Source organism: Microcaecilia unicolor, chromosome 1 (genome assembly GCF_901765095.1).
Source record: "Microcaecilia unicolor chromosome 1, aMicUni1.1, whole genome shotgun sequence".
NCBI classification, from domain to species: Eukaryota; Metazoa; Chordata; class Amphibia; order Gymnophiona; family Siphonopidae; genus Microcaecilia; species Microcaecilia unicolor.
In genome coordinates this window covers 147,661,173-147,682,970 of record NC_044031.1, presented here as the reverse complement: position 1 = coordinate 147,682,970, position 21,798 = coordinate 147,661,173, and the positions used below count along the sequence as shown (strand labels likewise).

The 21,798-nt window shown below is 42.3% G+C and overlaps 1 protein-coding gene across 1 annotated transcript in view; it reads right to left on the bottom strand.

Annotated features, from left to right (window-relative positions):
• The window catches only part of SCIN (scinderin), a 208,545-nt gene extending 187,098 nt beyond the window's left edge, over window positions 1–21,447 (bottom strand). The window contains exons 1-3 of the mRNA XM_030201180.1: window positions 21,136–21,447; window positions 2,882–3,036; window positions 230–391 (exon numbers count right to left, since the gene is read on the bottom strand). Of these exons, the coding sequence (XP_030057040.1) occupies window positions 230–391; window positions 2,882–3,036; window positions 21,136–21,328 (510 nt within the window). The 5' untranslated portion in view covers window positions 21,329–21,447. The remainder of the gene's footprint in view (window positions 1–229; window positions 392–2,881; window positions 3,037–21,135) is intronic.
• Window positions 21,448–21,798: the final 351 nt, after the last annotated feature.

Below are 21,798 nucleotides of genomic sequence, written 5' to 3'. Positions count from 1 at the left end.
TAAATAAACCACACTGTCATGAAAAGTAATCTATGTTATTGTTAGCATTAATTGCCACAGTCCTATTATTATTAATGTGGCCAATTCATTAATCCACATGTGTTAACCCACATGAACAATACTGCAGGTTACTATGCTCTGGTGACTTTCTGTTTGTGAGTAGAAAATCATAGTGACTTCACAGTCAAACCTAGGTATGAATATTTGCTTTTCAGTTTGAAGTACTTACAGCTCCAAGGTCAATAATGAAACAGTCGCCTTTGTTGAAGCTAGACCAGCTAAGGGGAACCTCTGTAGCCCTGACCACTCTTCTGCCCTTGATGTGAAAGAGTCTCTTTGCAGTCAGATCATTGGTGACGACATGCTGAAATCCCGACGCAACCCCACCGGCCTGGATAGGAAGTAAATGAGAAGGAAGTTCTAGTTTGGTTCATTCGGTGTTGTAATGAGGTACACTAAAATCTTTGCCAGCCATGAATTCCTTTTGATTACTTCCTGTGCTCTCCTCATTCCTTTCCCCTTTCATTCGTCTCAATCATTTAACTGATAAAATGAGAGAGGCATTGACCTCATACTGTATCATTTTCAATTGCTTGTTAAGAAATTAAGGGGCCATTTTACTAAGCCGCGTAGGCGCCTATGCGCGCCCAACATGTGCCAAATTGCAGTTACCACCTGGTTACTGCATGGTCCTCACGGCTATTTCAATTTTGGCGCGTGTCCGCTACATGTGCCCAAAAATATATTTTTATTTTCTGGTGCGCAGCAGCTATGCACGTCAAATGGCATTTAACACATGTAAATCATTACCGCCCGGTTACCGCATGAGACCTTTCCGCTAGGTCAATGGCTAGTGGTAAGGTCTCAAACCCAAAATGAACGGATGGCAATTTTCATTTTACTGCACGTCCATTTTCAGCAAAAATTCAAAAGGCATTTTTTGTAGGTGCGCTGAAAAATAATTCTGTGTGCACCCAAAACACGCATCTACACTACTGCATGCCATTTTTCAGTGCACCCTAGTAAAAAGACCCCTAAAAAACCCCTCAATTTACCATGTATGTCCTAATACCCGGATTATATAAAGTGCGCCTAGAGTTCCACGTGTAAATCTATGCAAATTCTATAACTACACATGTAGATTAATTGTTTTAACGAGCTAGTAAGTGTTGTTAACAGCTCTTAACAAACAATAGCGAGCACTAATTGACAAAATTAGAATTTTACATGCATACATTGCTAAGCATATTCTGTAATGCACTATGTCTAAATTCTAACACGTGCAGGCAAAAAGGGGTATGGTTAAAGGCATGGAAATAGGCATTTTATGGGCATTCCAAAATCTATACTTGGTGTTATAAAATATGGGCTAGTGCATGTAAATCTAAGCGCATGGATTTACACCAGCTTTTCATTGGCATAAATGGATGTGCATAGATTTAGTCACATGAACTATGCCTAAGCATATGCTAAATACCGTGCATAGATTTATGCACCATATTTAGAATACACTTAGGCGTAATTTCCTAATGTGCGTTAATTTTAGGCATCATTTATAGAATCGGGCCCTAAAGGAGTAAGATGAAGAAAAGAAATTAAAAAGAACAAGAAACCATACTTATATACACTAGTGACTAAGCACACCTGCTACAAATTGTTGCTCCCACTAACTGCCAGAAGGTACACGTGCACTCTTGCATGTCATTGTATTTTACAACTGTCTCCACATTTCACTGTATACACTGGGGTCAATAATTAGTTAGTGCCGCTGAAAATATCTGGATAATGCCAAACTGCAAACTGACTATTTTTGTGGCGTTTCAGAGGTGGATTTGGCATTTGAGCAGTTAAATGCTGATATTCAGAACTCAACCGGCCAGGTTAACTGCCTTCACAGGACCATATAAAACACAGTCCTATTTTTATGTGGTAACCCATAGCTGTTTAGTGCCGAATATCACACTTACAACATACAGCAAAGGTGACATACCAAAAAAATAAAACTAGACGATGTAAATAGAGTCAAAGTTTAATTCCCATACTTGACGTGAGCCCAAGTTTTCAGCATGTGCTAAGTTTGTCTAAAAACTTTACTCAATGAGCATGGACCGTGAGAAGCACTATCAGGCAACTTGGGTGTCAATCTACAACAGCACAGCATACAATGAAGCAATAACAAGCTTCATTAAAATCTGGATGTTCAGTGCCAGATCCCGTATATGACCTGGAATTGAATATCCAGGAATAACGGCAAAGCGCTGAGTGCCGCTGGCTGAACATTGATCCCATTGTCTATGCCTCATGATTGGTATTTTGTTTTTTAATTTCAATTTAAAAAAAGAAGAAATTGTTGAATTTGTTCAACAAAATCTTGAGCTCGTTTTCCTAAAGTGTGCTAGATTTTGCAGTCACCAAGGTATACTGCAGGAAATTACTTCGCGGTAGCTGCAAAAGTAACATAGCAGCTATTAGCGGTGTTCCTGGCATTTTGTTTTACAGGTCATGCATTTTAACATTCCCTTTAGTGAACGGTAATTAGGAAGCAGTAATTGATCCTGTGCTAATTGCAAAAGTGTAGTTAGCGTGCGATATTTGCCACACGATACCTGCAAAATAGTTCCATGCTCATTCGCCACCCATGCCTTGCCCAATTAACATCCCATACCAAAAAAAAAAATAAAACACTTAAAGTGTGGTTTACCATGCTGTAACTGCTAAAATACCGCAAACTTGTGCTAGTGGTTACTGCTTGGTAAATCACATATTAAGTGCCTAAAGCACTTTAGTAAATAAAGCTCCTTGAATTCTTGTACGTTTGTAAACTTTAACAAAATTTCACATCTCTAGTGCACAGCTCTTCACTCGATTCTTGTTTGTATACCTTGTACTTGATTCCTTCTTTGAAATATCCAACAAACGTGTTAGACTCATGTCCTTGAATTTCTCTGTACTGGACCGGCTTTCCTCCAAGATAATCATCCATCTGAACAGTGAAGATGGCTGCAGATGTACTTTCATCTTGACTACACTCTTTTCCTGAAAGAGAAAATAATAGTGAATTTGTTTAATGGGATCTCTAGGTGAATGCTAACATATACCACCCATTTTCGATAGAGATGACAAATATGTCCTCTGATATATCTAGCTAGGACCCCAGTTATTAAACCTCACTTAGACTAAAATTTCTCTTTCACTTTGGATATGATAAACAAGGCCTTCGGTATTCTTCAAAATATCTTACCAGAGAAATGGCTTAAGAGCCTTGTAAGACTGGAATAAATAATTAATAGACAAAGTTGAATGAAGAACACTTTTCTTACAATGCACTGGAAACCAAACTGAAAACAGCTTTAAATAATAGTTGAAGGCAATCTATTTTGTGCTTTGCAACCAGTTCGAAACAAATTCACCAACACTTAAGGTGGGGGTAGTTATTAACATGGGATACTGTTGAGTTGGGTTATTTTATTGTTAACCTGTGTTACTAGTAACTAGGTCTCATTACATAAAATGGGACCTGTGTTAAAATAGAGGTAAAATAACTGTCTTAATCGTTGCTCATGTTAATAACTTCCTCCCTCAATAATACTAAAGATATATAATTTCTACCCACTAAAAACCCATTTATTCAAGCAAGTCTATCCAAATGACCCAAACTAATGAACCCATCTACTCAACATATACCCAGGAGACAACAACATTGACCCAGACTATATCTCCCACCTTAATCCCTTCTCCATTGCCTACTTATCTATTCTACTACTCTGTTATACTTAATTTTTACTCTCTCTACAATATTCTGTATTCCCTATTACTGTGTAAGCCGCATTGAACCTGCTTTGAGTGGGGAAGTGCGAGATACAAATGTAATAATAATAATAATAAAATAAATATATATATATATATATATATATATATATATATATATATATATATATATATATATATATAGTGACACTTGTGAAGGATTAGTTAGATCCAGGAGCTGGAACTCCGGACCAGGGTGCTGGAAAGGCCGGCGTGGGTGGGAACAATGGAGAGACTACTGATCCCAGCATCCTCGGGAAGGATCACCTGAACCCTCTAGAAAGGCTAACCAGCACTGCAATGCCCCTGACTCCCAAAGGAGGGCAAATTTCCTTTAAAGAAGAATTCAACTCTGATAAAACATTTTTTCCAGGGATCCCAGATTCTCAAAGTTAAGTATAGATGAGTATTTTTGTAGAAGTAAATGTGTTTTTTTCTTGTTTTTTAAAGTCTTTTGTAACTGTCTTCCTCTTTACTTATGTTTTTTTCTTCAGGATCTCTTGGATTCTTTGCTTCATCTTTCTTGGATGACTTTGCCTTGATCTTCACCCTAAACCTCTTCTTCAAAAAAAAAAAATAACAGGAAAGCAAGATGACAATTTCTGACATGAGCTGAGTCTCCACTTTTTCCTCTGTTGGCTTTTCTTCATGATGCTGAAATGCAGAGTCCAACCATCTGTCTTGAGGGTAACTATCTTATTTTCTGTGATTGTATAAGGAAGGTTTTTTCTATTTATTTATTTGTTGCATTTGTATCCCACATTTTCCCACCTATTTGCAGGCTCAATGTGGCTTACATAATGCCGTAATGGCGATCGCCATTTCCGGAATGAGAAATACAAAATGGTATTGCATTAAAGTTCATAAGTGACAAACCAACTCATTTTCGAAAGTGATCGCCGGCCATCTTCCGACACAAATCGGGAGATGGCCGGCCATCTCCTGAACCCAGCCAAATCGGTATTTTGGCTGGGTTCAACTGCTTTCCATTGCGGAGCCGGCGAAACATCAAGGGGCATGTCGGTGGGGTAGTGAAGGTGGGATGGGGGCGTGCTCACGAGATGGCAGGCTTCGCTCAATAATGAAAAAAAAAGCCAGGCTTGTAGAGCATTTTGCCGGCTGTACTTGGTCCCTTTTTTTTCACAACCAAGCTTCAAAAAGGAGCCCCAACTCACCAAATGACTACCAGAGGGAATCGGGGATGACCTCCCCTTACTCCCCCAGTGGTCACCAACCCCCTCCCACCCCCCCCCCCAAAAAAAACAAACAAAATTTTTTTGCTAGCCTCTATGCCAGCCTGAAATGTCATACCCTGCTCCATGACAGCAGTATGCAGGTCCCTGGAACAGTTTTTAGTGGGTGCAGTGGACTTCAGCCAGGTGGACACTTGTGGTGATAAATGGGAGCCCTCCAAAAAAAACCCAAACCCACTGTACCCACATGTAGGTGCCCCCCTTCACCCATAAGGGCTATGGTAATGGTGTAGAGTTGTGGGGAGTGGGTTTTGGGGAGCTCAGCACCCAAGGTAAGGGAGCTATGCACCTGGGAGCTATTTTTTTTAAAATAATTTTTAGAAGTTCCCCCTAGGGTGCCCGGTTGGTGTCCTGGCATGTCAGTGGGACCAGTGTACTACAAATGCTGGCTCCTCCCATGACCAAATGCCTTGGATTTGGCCGGGTTTGAGATCGCCAGCATTATTTCCATTATGGCCGAAAACCCGCCATCTCAAACCCGGCGAACTCTGACATTTGTCCATGCCCAACCGTATTAGCAAAAAAAAAGATGGCTGGCCATCTTTTTCGAAAATACGATTGGCTCCGCCCACTTAAGGCGCCAGCCCTCGAAGATGGCCGGCCAGGCGCCGTTCGATTATGCCCCTCAGAGTAAGTTAAGCAGTCAAGTAAAGAGAGTTCACTTCCGGAATGAGAAATAAAGTGGTGTTACGTTAAAGTTCATTAGTGATAGCAATCAAGTGTCGAGAGTTTGGTTTTGTCCAGTCCTGGTATGAGTTTTGTTTTCTGGTATTTAGGATGGATCATTGTGGTATGCTTTTTTGAACAATTTGGTTTTTAGTGATTTTCGGAAGTTTGTTAGGTCATGCATTGCTTTATTTGGGTTGATAGTAATCCTTTTCTGTACAAGTATTTACTTGGTTGTAAGACTTAAGATGATATAAAATTAAAAAAAAAATAAAAGGAAAGAATCTGATTCCCTTAGTGAGTGTCTCTACATATGTGCCTGCATGACACTGGATATCTGAACTGAGAATAACTAGCTGAGAAAATAAAATTCCTTTTTTAGGAAAAACAATTCTGTCTGAATGTCCTTATTATATTTTATAAAATACTTTAACTATAAGGAGAGTTCTTCAGCTTCCTCGGGGTTCTCAGTAAACTCATAACCAGTGGTGTGCTGGAGCTGGTGCAGCCAGTTGTTAATTTTGTAGCATTTTATGAGCCGGTTGTTCAGGCAGAGCAAACTGGTTTGCCTCTCTTTTTCGTCTCAGCGGCAGGGTCCCAGCACAAACCTGAAGGCAGCCACCCTGTGGTCTAATGGATTCTTCAGGGCAGGAAAGATCCCTAGTCTTTCCTGCCCGCTGCCGTCGCTGACCCTCCCGCAGCCGCATTGCTCTTTAAAAATGGCTGCCGAGACTTCCACTGGAGTCTTGCGAAGCTGTCCTTGTAAGTCTCGGCAGCCATTTTAAAGACGATGCGGCAGCAGGAGGATCAGCGCCAGCAGCGGACAGGAAAGACTGGGGATCTTTCCTGCCCGAAGAATCCACTAGAACACCAGGGTTACTGCCTTCAGGTATGTGCTGGGACCCTGCAGCTCAGGAGACCGGGGGAGCGGGGAGGAGGTCTACAATAGATTTATTTATTTATTGCATTTGTACCCCACATTTTCCCACCTATTTGCAGGCTTAATGTGGCTTACATAGTGTTGTTATGACATAGTCATGAGGAGATCTTAGGTACAATTCGGTGGTAAGCCGAAGATATTAGAAGATAGAGTAGGGGGTGTTAGATAGGGTGGTGTAGGAGGTGTATTTATATGATTGGGTGGGTTGTGTGGTGATTTGTGTCTTTAAGGGTGGATACTGTAAAAAAAGGGGTGGATACTGTAAAAACAAAATTGTATTTTCAAACATGCCAGCTTGTGCATACAGATGTACACAGAGGAAGTATAATAAGGGAATAACTTTTCATAGGTAGAGTAATTTGTTAGTGCCATTTGGATGGGCTGGTTATAGGGACACCCTGACCCTGTTATATTGGCGCAGAGATTTTTTTTTTCTCCTGGTAAAGGGCATCTAAAACAGACATCATGTTATGAGAATCAGGTGCTCAACAATGAGTTTCTGTCTATTTATTTACTTATTTATGGCATTTTATCCCACATTAAACATGAATTGGATTGAAGCCTGTGCCCCCCCCCCCCACCCAAATTGCAGGGCTGGCTTTACCTGGGGAGAGAGCCTGTTGTTAAAAATTTACCAGCACACCGCTGCTCATATCCATACAACACTTTCACACTTTCTACTAAATGGAAAGGACACTAGCACAAAATCCCACAACTGAAATGACTTTCTGACTTTTTAAGATCAGTTCTTCACCTCAGTATTCTTAGGACTTTTAAAATTTGTTCATATTCAGTTTTTTCCTTCTTTTTACTGAGCACAACCTGTCTCGTATCAATAATTTACTCAGAAGGGGACATCAGGTTTTCTACAGAAAGCTTACACTCAAAACTCTACAGACCAGACTTTTGGTCCCTGTAAATACCCAAAGTTGAATCAAATTTCTCCAAAACATTCACTGGATTGCGTCTCCCAGAAAATTATCAAAACTGATAGAAGAAACCAACTGTTTCCTCATTCTTTTAGAAAATATTTCTCTCCTATTAAAATATTTTTCCTCCCCAAGTAGTATTTCTTTCTCAGTCACTTCATAACACTCATAAATTTATTCTCAGATAGTTCATTTCAACTTTCACACACTAAAATATTTTTCACACAACAATCTCTCTTACAACCCCAACAGCACTTTTGCCTTCTTTAAAGGTGTCCATTGCTCTCCTACAACTGTTTCTTGTCAGGTTCCTTTCTTGTGCAGTGCAGCCAATCAGAACACTCCTTTCAAATGCACAAACCCCCTCATAACATTCTATTGACCTATTTTATATTAAAAATAGGTTCTAAAACTCTCATTATTTTATTTTTAGCTATATAATTCAGGTCAGAGCAATACCCTGATCTGAAGTATGTAAAAATCTGCATTTCTTAAACCCCAAGATTTTAAAATGGCACACTTTCATTTCATAGTGTTTTACAAGCAAACTGAGCCCAAATGAAACCGAAACTCATATCTGTAAACTCCATATACCTACATTCTTTATCCTACAGCTTACATACACTTTGAAAATCTTAAATTTATTTATACTAATTTGTAGCTACTCATACTGCCCTTAACATGAATTGGGGTCACTGTGGCAATCAGTGAGCCCATTGAAACCCCTCACACTTCCCAGCAACCTCTGGGCCAAAGTAAATTCAAACTGTGCCATTCACACGTACTTTTGAGAATATACAATTGTGGAAATCAATCAAATGTGGCCACTTATTTTTAAGACCCTCTCCTGAGTCCACACATGCCTCCCAACCACTATTTTTAAGGAACATTGATGGTACAGTGTTTCCCGGATCTCCAAGCCATTCCTGGAGTCAAAGAGACTTTTATTCCAATACACATGTGCGAGCGACATCACTCCTGACCTCACCACTCATCACGCATGCTATGCATGCATGCACAGCGACCCTCAGCATTTTCCCCAGCTCCCAGCAGGCCCCAGCTCCACTAGGAACTTTCCTGATGAGTCCAACCAGCCTTCTTCATTTTGGGGTGGCCTGGAACCTCACAGATCGCATCGGAAATGCTATCCTGCTTCAGATGTGCATACCAACACTGGACCAGAGTCCAGAGCCCTCTCAGCTCTCTAAAGGAACCCTGACACCTTCCCTGCCAGGTAAAACAATTAAATATTTTCTTGAACTGGTTACTACTGGGATGTTTGTGTGGCTAGTTTACTAGGAATGCTGCCAGACAGATGTCCCAATTGCTTGTTTTTTTATGTTTTTCCCTGGGACGTTTTTTTTTTAAATGGTACTTACAGATGGACATGTTGAGCTTAAAAATGTCTAGCTCAAAGCCATAACTGAAGTAACATTTTTTGACCAGGGGTTTTCAACCCAGTCCTTGGGGTATACCCAGCCAGTCTGTGTACCCTGAGGACTGGGTTGAAAACTTCTGATTTATACATTTTTCTGGTTCAGTTATGGCTATGAACTAGACTCTTTTTCTGAGACGTTTTTGACAAAACATCTCAATTTGGACTTAGACATCATATCGAAAATGCCCCTCCATATTACGATGAAAAGAGTAATGAGGTAGGGGGTAAGGAGAATGGAGGGACTACAATGAAGGGAGAGGTAGGGAAGGGGGATGTAAGGGAGGAGGTGAGAAGGGCATTATGAAAAAGAGATAGTGAGGGAAAGGGACTATGAGACAAAGGAAGGGTTATGGGGGGGGGGGAAGGAAGGGAGCTGTGTGATCAGGGAAAGGAAGAGGGAATCTACAAAGGGGAAGGAAAGGAGGCTATACAATGAAGGGGAGAGAAGGAGTCTATCAGGGAAGGAAAAGGAGGTAAAAGTTGCTTGGAGAGAAGGAAAGGGGCCACAGAAAGGGAGAGATAGGAAAGGTAACTATGAGGAAGGACCAGGAATGGCAGAGAGTCTATGAGATGATGGAGAGAGAGGGGTAGAGAGAAGAAAGACTACTACTACTTAACCTTTCTAGAGCGCTACTAGGTTTACACAGCGCTGTACAGTTTAACAAAGAAGGACAGTCCCTGCTCTAAGGAGCTTACAATCTAAAGGACGAAATGTCAAGTTGGGGCAGTCTAGATTTCCTGAATAGAGGTAAAGTGGTTAGGTGCCGAAGGCGACACTGAAGAGGTGGGCTTTGAGTAAGGATTTGAAGATGGGCAGGGAGGGGGCCTAGCGTATGGGCTCAGGGAGTTTATTCCAAGCATGGGGTGAGGCGAGGCAGAAAGGGTGGAGCCTGGAGTTGATGGTGGTGGAGAAGGGTACTGAAAGGAGGGATTTGTCTTGAGAGCGGAGGTTACGGGTAGGAACGTAAGGAGAGATGAGGGTAGAGAGGTAGGGAGGGGCTGCAGATCGAGTGCATTTGTAGGTTAGTAGGAGAAGCTTGAACTGTGTGCGGTACCTGATCGGAAGCCAGTAAAGTGACTTGAGGAGAGGGGTGATATGGGTATATCGGTCCAGGCGGAAGATAAGACGTGCAGCAGAGTTCTGAATGGACTGAAGAGGGGATAGATGGCTAAGTGGGAGGCCAGTGAGGAGTAGGTTGCAGTAGTCAAGGCGAGAGGTAATGAGAGAGTGGATGAGAGTTCAGGTGGTGTGCTCAGAGGGAAAGGGCGAATTTTGCTAATGTTATAGAGGAAGAAGCGACAGGTCTTGGCTATCTGCTGGATATGCGCAGAGAAGGAGAGGGATGAGTCGAAGATGACTCCGAGGTTTGCAGGCAGATGAGACGGTTGGAGAAGGGAGGAAAGGGAGAAGGAGAGCTGATAAGGAGAAAAAAGGGATTTGAAAGAATTTTAGAAAAGAGAAAGGAGAAGGGAAAATCATGGAGTGGTGAGAAGACAGAGTGTGAAATGCAGATCTCTATCACAGGATGCTGGGCTAGATGGACCTTTGGTCTTTCCCAGTATGGCACTACTTATGACACACACATGCACACAGAGACACACATTTATGCATGCTTCCTTCCACCCCATCCCATCCCATCACCCATCCCTTCCTTCTGCTACCCCCACAATACATAGTGACCACCTCAAGAAACATACCTCCTGTCATCTTTCCCATCCTCATCTTCAGTTCTATCCTTCTGCCTCCAACATACACCGCTACACTCCTCTTTCTCCTTGTATCACACACAACTCTCCATTTCCCATACAAATATTCCTACAGATTCATTTCCCAATATATATATTTCCCCCACCAGAGGTGGTCCAAGGCAATCTGCTGCCTGAGGCAAGGATGAGATGCTGCCCCCGCCCCACTCCCAACCAGTCTAGCATCTCTCCTAAGGCTTATAGCACAAGATCCCAACCAAGAGATAAATGCTGGGTCAAAAATGATGGAGTTAATATGTATTATGGAGTCTTTGTTTCAGATTTTCACTAGGTTTTTTTCTTTCTTTCTTCTCTCCCTCTTCTCCTCTCTCATTTTATTGTATTGTAAACTGCTTTGAAGCCTATAACAGGCCATATGACGGTATATCAAGCGTAAATAAAGAAATAATATTTATAGAATATATGCAGCATGTGTATTTGTACACTGTTGAATGTGGTTCTGGGTACCTATTTTATAAAGGCACAAAGTGAGCTAGTTTGTTTTTATTGAAAAGCCTTAAAATAGGCAGATTCTCAGACTCTGCACTTTGGTATCTTCTTATAAATTACACCCTAACCCCAGGATTCTATATAAGGCGCAGAGAGCTGCACACATTAAATTGGGCACATGTCCAATTTACACGAGCACCTTAATTGAGTAACGAGCCAATCAGTGATGATAATTGGCCGATAACAACCAATTATCATCACTAATTGGCAATAATTGGAATTTACATGCACTTCTTTTTAGGCTTATTCTAAAAAGAGGTGTGCATAAATTCCAACATGTGAAGCTGAAAAGAGGGTGTGCGTATCCGTTACTCAAATTTATATGCGTGGTTACAGAATTTGGAGAAACACGCCTACATGTAGCCGCGGGTATTTACACTAGGTTTCCAGTGGCCTAAATGGTCACGCCTAAATGCAGGCTTGTTCCTCACCTTATTGCTATTCTGTAACCAGCGCATAATTTAGCCAGTTTACAAAATAGCGCTATGCACTTCCCTTGGATTCTATATAGTACGCCTAGTATTCTGTGCTGAAATCCAAGCTTATTTTATAACAAAGTGCATAACTTAATTGGATTAACAAGCCAATTATCATTGTTAACAGCACTGAACAAGCCATTATGAGCATTAATTGGCAATAATTAGTCCCAAAGCATATTCTGTAACGCACTGCACCTACATTTTAATGCGAACAGGCAAAAAGGGGCATGGTTATGGGTGGGTAAATGGGTGTTTTGTGGGCATTCTAAAATTTACGTGCATTGTTTTGGGTTATGGCCCTCTGCATCTAAGTCTATGCACCAGGATTTACACCATGTTTTCGTTGGTTTAAATGGATGTGTGTAGTTTTGGGCACTAGGATATTGACTAAGCAATTCTATATACTGCGCCTAAATTTAGGCGCCGCTTATAGAATATGTTTAGATGTATATTTTTTCCTCGTGGATTTTTTTAAGTGCCATATATACAATCTGACCCTTTGAATGTGTTTATATTTTAGATGCCATATACAGGATCTGGCCCCAGGAGCGTAGCTAGGTAGGGCCATGCGGGCATGGGCCCCCACAGATTTAGCCCTGGCCCCCTCTACTTTCGACTCCCCCCGGCCGCCGACCCTCCCCCACCACTTTCGATCCCCCCTCCCGCTGCCGCTGACCCTGCCCTGCCACCACTACCTGGTACCTTTGCTGGCGGGGGGTTTAAGAACCCTGCCAGCAAAGGTACCAGACAGCAGCGGCTGCGGGGGAGAGTCGGCAACAGAACGGGGGTCGAGTGGAAGGAGGAGGATTGAAAGTGGCGGGGAGGGTCGGCAGGAGAAGGGGGGTCAAAAGTGGCAGGGAGGTCGGCGACAGGGTTTGTCAAAAGTTGGGGGGTCGGCGACTGGGGGAGGAGGGCTAACTGTGCCCCCCACCTCGGGCTCTGGACCCCCTCCCGCCGAGGTCTGGCTATGCCCCTGTCTGGCCCTATGTGTATAACTCTGTCTGAATGGCTGGAAACCTTTCCAGACTTTTTCTGTACAAGCACTTACTGACCCCTGCACCACCTGCAAACACTGTATAACCACTAATGCACCACACCCTGAGTCTACAAATATAGAAAAGACAAACACATCGGTGTGTCATACTGTAAGAGTGCACTTTATAGTTCCTTCATTTAAATTATACTTCTGCTTATTTACTAGCCAAATTTTACTTTCATTATCATTATAAATAATAATAATAGGCCCAATATTCAGCTGGCAGTGAAGTGCAGCTGCTGCTCAATCCAGAAATTCAATGCCAGGCCATGTCTGGGCACCAGCATTGAATTACTGGGTTCTGGAGCCAGCTAATGCATAGCTGAGTAAGATATTCAGCATTTAGGGTCATTTTTACTAAAATGTGCTGAAAAATGGCCTGCGCTGGTGTAGGCGCATGTTTTGGACATGTGCAGGTCCATTTTTCAGCACACCTACAAAAAGGCCGTTTTTGTGGCCAAAAATGGACGTGCGGCAATATTAAAACCAGCGTGCGTCCATGTTCAGCCTGAGACCTTACTGCCACCCATTGACTTAGCGGTAAGGCCTCACGCATTAACCGGGCTATAAATGTCAGTGTGTGTACACTACCGATTACCACCGGGTAAGCGCCACGCTGTAGAAAATTTCTACCGAGTGTTTTGGATGTGCATAAAAAATGGAATTACTGCCCTGCGCATGTGGTAGCCAGGCGGTAGTTCCAATTTGATGCACGTTGAACACACATAGGCACCTACACACCTTAGCAAAAAGGGCCCCTCAACCGGTTATGGGTTACAGTTAAAGATAGGACAGGCTTTTATGCAATCCTATTTATGCAGCTAATCTAGGAGGTTAAATGCTGAATATTGGCACTTAACCATCCAAGTGCTGATTCCACCCCCAGAACGCCCACAAAATTGTTGATTTTTAGTTCAGCATTAACTGGTTATTTTCAATAGCATTAATCTGCTACTTCCCACTGAAAATTAGCGGTTAGCCCCAAACAGGAAATTTAGCCAGCCAAAAGCTGTTTCTAACCAGTTAAATCATGTTGAATATCAACCCCAACAATAATAATAATGGAAATGAAAAAAATGATAAATTGTTTACCCATTTACAAGTACCTAGGAGATTTAGAATCAGATAACATCTTACCTTAAACAGTTATAGGTAAAACAAGATCATTATAAACTAAATATATCCCTACAATGGCGAAGGAAGGGAGAACACCAAACCCAAGAACATTCAACATACTCAACAAGAGGACATGTAGACACGAAAATATTCTGGCAACTGATATACAACAACGAATGGACAGCACAATCAGAATCCATAAACTACCTCTCGGAATGGGATAAAATATGCAAACACATATTAGATGAAATAGCACCACTACGAATGTAATCCGTTGGGTTGGTCGTGAGCCCTTGGGCCCTGGCCGAGGCCAGCAGGGCGCCAACCTAGGCCAAGGGGAGACCGACCCACCACCGCACACCCCAGCTACACAATACTCCCTAAGCTACCCCTCCCCACAGTCCCTCAGGAAGAAGGGAAATAGGCATACAGGCGGGCCTCGCAGCCGAACCGGAACCCACGCACACAGAGCCACTCGTGCGAGCCTCACGGCTGAACTGGAACCCAATCACACACAGGGAGGGGTGAAAGAACCCAGAGGGCTCCAAGATGCCAGACACGCGCTGAACACCAGCAATAGAGCAGAGGGGGAAACAAAGGACCAGAGCGGGCCACGCCCACGCAGGGGACTAGCGCAGGATAGGGGAACTAACACAGCAACCCCACCCCCACCAGGGTAGGAGCCCCAGGCAGAAGCCAGAGGAACCAGACACAAAAGGAAGGCAGAAAGCCTTTGCCTCAAACCCACTGTAGACAGAGGCACACGGAACACAAAGGGTTAAGCTTGTAGAGCCAGCAGAGAGAGAGTGCCATAAATCAACAAACAATCAAAGAGAACGCTTCCCTTCACGAGAGGGAGTGGGGCCCATCCAACAAACACACTGGCAGAGGCAGGAATACAAACACACAGTACACAAAGGGTTAAACTCACTGAGCCAGCAGGCCGGGACACTGGGAAGAGAAATCCTTAAAACAAACAAACAAAGGAGAACGCTCTCACTCAGCCCAGAGCCCCGGAGGCTGAGCAATGCCCAGCCCCCACTAAACAAATGAGCAGCTGACCCTGATTACAGAACTAGGCACACACACACACACAGCAGCAGCTAACCCAGAGGGAAGGAAAAGAAAACTCTAATACAACACATATCCCTGTCAGAACCTAGAGCACGTTCTGAGAGAAACCTATCAGGCTTTCCTGTTACCACCAAGTAAGTAACACAAAAGCAGAGAAACTCTTCAGCTGCAGGCTAAAGTACTATCCCCTGACGTTAGCACAACCCCTGGCAGCCAATCAGAAGAGACGTCCCCCCTCCTCCTCAGCCAAACCGGCAGAATCATAACAACGAACGAGATCCACACGCAAGCATAGCTCGATACCATGGTTCAACGATGAACTGAAAAAACTAAAAACACAAGTCAGGAAATTTGAGGGAGCATGGCAAAAATCAAAAGATGAACAAGCACTCAACACATGGAAACAAGCACAAAGAAAATACAAATAGGCAATAAGACGGACCAAAAGATCTTACTCTAAAACTAAAATAGGGTTAGATTACAAAGACACAAAGAAATTATATCAATTCGTGAACAAACTATTAGATACCAACCCGATCACTGCATCTAACACAGACATCCCACCTGCAGACAAACTCACTAAGTACTTCTATGAAAAAATAGTAAACCTACGCAACACGCTACCCAAAGACAACTCCGACATCGAAAACTTCCTAGATGAACTTGACCCATCCATGGGTGAATACCCAACTGACCGCATCTGGCTGAACTTCGCCCCCCTAACCATTGACATAATAGCACAGATGCTCAATAGATTCGCCAACACCCACTGCAAACTAGATACCTGCCCCAACTACCTACTGAAATCCGCCCCTGACTGTTTCATAGAAGATCTCACATCCCACCTAAACTGAATGCTCCAGCAAGGTCTCTTCCCAAAGGAACATGGCAACATTCTACTCACCCCGATACCAAAAGACACCTCGAAAAAAGCAAACAAAATCACCAACTACCAACCGGTAGCATTCATCCCACTGTCAATCAAAATGATGGAAAGCATGGTGACCATACAATTTACAGATTACATAAACAAATTCTCAATACTACATGAATCACAGTCAGGCTTTCACCCTCTACACAGCACTGAAACAGTACTACTCACTCTCCTAGCCAAATTCAAGCAGCAAATAGCAATAGGTAACAACATCCTCCTCCTTCAATTTGACATGTCTAGTGCATTCGACATGGTAAACCATAACATATTAATGAGAGTACTCCACAAGCTCGGGATTGGAGGAAATATACTCAAATGGCTTGAAGGTTTCCTAACCACAAGAACATATCAAGTAATCTCAAAATCTGGAATTAAGGCTGCTTGTACTCTGCATTGCTCTTTCCCGCTGATCAAAAAGTGTGCTGAACCCCCCTTCCCCCACCTGGTTTCCTCAAACAGTTTTGAATTGCCTAGGTGTGGTTTAAGATTCTGATTGAGGGACCTGGAGCCTCCCATGAGGTCTTTTGAATCCAGCCTCCAGTACTGAAAGACCACAGATAAGTCTACCTGGCTTTGCTTGGTTTTTGGCCATTATTTATATAGATTCTACAGATAGATTTTGCAGGAAACACAGTCCACAAGTTTTAAGTTTAAGCCCACCCACCCCATGATTTACACTTCTTAAATAGCCTTCCCAACTACACTAATTATCACAAATTTATTCCACCCAAATTACAACTGTTTCTGAAAGTAAACCATTCATCAACACATTTTACCTTAGCTTATATTCTGTCTGTGGAACGCTCTACCAAAAGCCGTGAAAACCACGTACGATCACCTCCAATTCAGGAAAAAACTAAAAACTCACCTGTTTCAAAATGCATACCCTCCTGACCCAACATAAATGCCTGAACTACGCGACACCACAACACTACAGTTCGTAATGATCACCAAACAATTCCTTCTGTTCTTGTTCTCCTTCATGTGGTCCCACCACATGAACCCTTATGTGGTTCCCACCACATGAACCTTTTCCTACCATAACTTAACCTAGTATTTGTATTTGTTTACTCCGGAGTCTACCAACACCTCTCCGGCACCATGTTAGCCACATTGAGCCTGCAAACAGGTGGGAAAATGTGGGGTACAAATGTAACAAATAAAATAAATAAAGAGGGTCTGGAACGTCTCAAAATCCAAACTAAGGGGTCCTTCTCCTAAATGATGCTAAGTTTCTGCACCACACTGAAATCCAAACATTTTCTGTAACAACACACGTAACTGAATTGGCTTAAGAAGCCAATAAACGTTTTTAACAGCACTTAACAAGAAATAATGAGCACTAATTCATAATTAATTATTACAAGTATAACTCGCTTAGCGTACTCTGTAGTCCACAGCACCTACATTCTAATGGGCAGAGCCAAAAGGGGTGTGGTTATGGGCGGGGAAATGGGCATTTCATGGGCATTCCAAACTTTACATGCACTTTTATAGAATATGACCCTCTGCGCCTAAATCTATGCACCATTAATTACACCACATTTCCCTTGGTGTAAATGGATGCATGTAGTTCTAGGCACTAGGATATCAACTAAGCGTATTCTATATACCACGCCTAAATCTAGGCACCGCTTATAGAATAGGCTTAGGCGGAAATTTAGTCCATGTGGATTTTTCAGGTGCCATATATAGAATCTAGCCCGTAGGGGGGAATTGTATAAATGGTGCTCAAAAATGGGGGCTGGAAAAGTTTGGTGATAAGCACTAGTCTATAAAAAGTGTGTGCCCTTTATAGAATAGTGCTTATCGCCAGTTTCCGTGCCCAGCTTTAGGCACCAAACTTATGCCTTAGGCTTTTTTTATATAAGTTATGTGTGTGTTGGCCCAATGTTCAGAGCCAGCATCCGCATAGTTAAGCGGCTTTATTTAGGACACTTTTGAACTGTCCTAAATTAAGCTGTTTAGCTATGTGGATGCTGGCACCCGCATAACCTGGGACTCCTCCCTAGTGCTGTCCCCAGTGCCACCCCTGATCTGCCCATTTTTTAATTGGGCAGTCTGAGGGGATATTCAGTGGCACTTTCCAGTTAAGTGCCACTGAATATCCCCACTTAGGTGTCAGGAAGCAATTTAAGTGGACAGGAGAGGCTCTTGTCCACGTAAATTGCTTTGAATGTTGGCCTGAGGTGTTTAAAGGGGAAGAGGATTTAGCTCTTTTTAGTCACAGATGCCATCTTTACTCCTATGATGTCATCAGAACAGCTAGATTAATATAACGTTACATGTTTACCTGTGAAAGATAAGAAATATTTAAAACTCTGTGTCTGATCTTCAAGACCCTGAAAGGAAATGGCCCCGAGTATCTAAAGAATATGGATGATACTCCACACACCGCCAAGGACACTAAGGTCCTCCCAAGGACTTTCACTAACTACACCCTCTCCAAAAGACATTACACGATGTGATACCCGCAAGCGAGCCTTCTCCGGAGTAGCCCCCACACTCTGGAATGCATTGCCTGAAAGGCTCCACTTAACACAAGACTATCTCTACTTCAGGAAGCAGGTGAAAGCTTAGCTCTTCAACCAAGCCTTTAACGGAAGAAGTAACTAACTTGTTAGTCTCACTCACACACACAAGGATTGACTTGGGCTGCACATACTGCAGCGGGACATGTTTATCCACTCCTACCCTAGCTGAGATAATATTTAACCATCTCTCTGACCTCATGTGCAACTTTCTTCAAATCAATCACCTTACTTTCTAATTCTTCCTACTTTCTTACTCATCTATATGTTACAACTTTGCCTTACCCTTCACTACCAATTATAATGTTCTAGTATATATTGTGTTGTCATTGTAAGTAGTATACCATGCCATACTTTGTATTGTTATTTGAATAATTTTACTGCTTTAACTGCCTATTGCTCATGTTTGATCTATACACTGCCTTGAGTGAATTCCTTCAAAAAGGCAGTAAATAAATCCTAACAAATAAAAATAAATAAAGTACATATATAATTTTTTGGTTCACTCAAACCATGCCCAGAAGAAGTGCCTTTTTTAAATCATGCATTTCAACTATGGCATTGTAAAATCAGTTACATGTGCATGCCATCTACATGTGTAAGGGTTTCTAAAATGACCTTTTTTTTTTTTTACCTCACTGTTAGCACATCCTGTGTTAGGTCATTTTTGCTGCATTAGGTGCGTGTTAGCACCTAACATGGCTAAGTAAAAGGGCCCCTTATATTGGCCTGCGCTAGTTTTAGCATGTGGAATTCCCATGCACTGAGGCCACTTGTAGCGCTTGCCATTTAATTGAATAACGAGTCAATAAGGGCCAATAATTGGCTTTTTAACAAGCAATTCTTGCAACTAAGTGGAATCAATTAAGATGTATGCACATGATCCGCGCCTAAATTTTACGTGAATCCTGAAAATGGGGGTTATGGGTGGTTTGGGGTGGATCATGGACATGGTTTTGGGTTTCACTTGCAATCATAGAATAAGGGAGTTCCATGTTTAAATTTAGGGGGGCATTTGCACCACATTTTTGTTAGTGCAAATGGATGCACCTAAATTTATGCACAATACCCATGACTTAAGTGCTATTCTATAAACCACAGCTAACTTTAGACATAGCTCAAAGAATAGCACTTAAGTGTGTGTGTGTGGGGGGGGGGGGCTTGGTGCCAATTTTTTAGGCACGATTTATAGAATTCTCCCCTAAGTGCGCACTATTTATTTTGTGTATTTTTAGAAGGGGGCAACTCAGAGACAGAGAATGGATGTGGATGCACTAATTAGCTAGTGTGTTGGCATTTCCGCCATGATAACTGGTCAGTGTGTCCATAACGTGGGGGACCGTAGTGCCTCCTAAACGAAAAGTGGTAAGTGCTCCTTCATTAAGAGGTTCTTTTACTAAGGCATGTCAAAAAATGGCCTGTGCCGATGTAGGCTCGTGTTTTGGATGTACGAAGGTCCATTTTTCAGCGTGCCTGCAAAAAAAGCCTTTTTTTTGTGGCTGAAAATGTACGCGCGGCAAAATTAAAACCAGTGCACGTCCATTTTCGGCTTCAGACCTTACCGCCACCCAATGACTTAGCGGTAAGGTCTCACGTGTTAACCAGGTGGTAATCATCAGCACACGTACACTGCCGATTACCACCAGGAAAGAGCCATGCGGTAGAAAATTTCTACCGTGTGTTTTGGATGCATGTCAAAAATGGAATTACCGTCTGGGGCACGCAGTAGCTGGCCAGTAGTTCCAATGTGACGCTCATTGGACACATGTAGGTGCCTACATGCCTTAGTAAAAGGCCCCTACGTTTAAAATGGCCTGCATTAACCCTAATATTAATGCATGGCCATATAGTCAAGAAATAGAAAAAAGCCCTTTTTGACAGCTGGGCTAGAAATAAGCTTCGTGCAAGGATGCATCAAGCCTGCCTGTTAGGCATTTTAATAAGATGATCCCTGAGTTTGTACCTGAAGAAATCGTGAGTTAAATTATTTGCCCAAGGCCAGAAAGACTGCAGCGAGATTTGAACCTTAATCTTTCTGGTTTACAGGCTACTACTTTATCCTGTAAGTTACTCCTCCACTCTAAACAGTAGCTGTCCTGTATAATTCCAAATACATTAAGGATCAACCCACAGGAACTAGAGCAGAAAGGAGATCCCATAGACACTAACTAGTTTTATGCAGTATAAAAAGATATGAACAGCAGCAACTGAAGGGGAAATTTAAGAGCCCAGTGTGTGTCTTTCAGGTTCTTCTTGCCTCAAGACATTTCCTTGTAGTGGTCCACCCTGTCTATAAGTGCTGCATCCTAAAAAGGGGAAGGGGAAGAGGTTTGGTGATGAAATCAACCAGGACACAGCCAGTGTACTCAGCATTTTGTGCATATTTTTGCAAGGATTATATTTAAAAAGCAAGGATGAGTTCTTGCAGGTTCTAACATTTCTCTGTAACTTTCAGGAAGATGAGCGAGGCAAAACAAATTGCACCTTATTTTTACTTGGGTTATTTCTTCATCATGTTTTGACTTAGCTTAACAAATACACACCTATGTTTAAAAAAAACTGTTTATGTAATAGCAGTTGATGAATCATAAAGCATGCAAGTTTTTTAATTTGAAAAATGTGACCTAGTGTAGTTCTTTTTCTCTCTTTACAAATACAGTGCATCTGAGTACTTACCTAGCCAAAAATGTAGATTATAGAAGTTATTATTGTTTTCCTTGACGGTATACAGCACCAGGTAGGCATCCCCAGTGTAGAAATTACCATATAAAATTTCTGGTACCGGTACTAGATCCATCTTCTCAACTCTCCAGACCTGGAGCCCACTTTTCTGGCCAGCTCCAGCAAACTCTTTGTGGTACAACACCATGCTTCCTAAAGCTAAAACAAAGCTCACCAGGCGAAAAGAAATTAAAAACTGCTAGTGACTGCTTAAGACTGGTGAGCCGTCCTCTCGGCTCTGGTTTGAACTGAGGATCACAGCACAGCAGCAGCAGCAGTAAAAGCAGTGGGAACTTAAGCACAGGATAAAAAGCAGAGCTTTATAAGACACTGTATGCAGAAGAGGCGTGGCCTTCTTTTTGGCTCACAGACCTACCGAGTTGCCAAAGTCCGTGAAAAAAAATGCATATATATGCCTAGTCGATGAAGCATGCATGTGTCGTTGAAAGAGTGTGTATGAATGTTTGTTAGAAGGAGGTTAAAAGTCACACTTGTTCATGGATCTCAAACACAGTGCAATGCTAATAGAATGAATGTTGTTACAGTGAGTTCACCAAATATACTGATGTGAACACTCAGGGGAGGGAGGAGATTTTAAAAGCCATCATCACATATGGA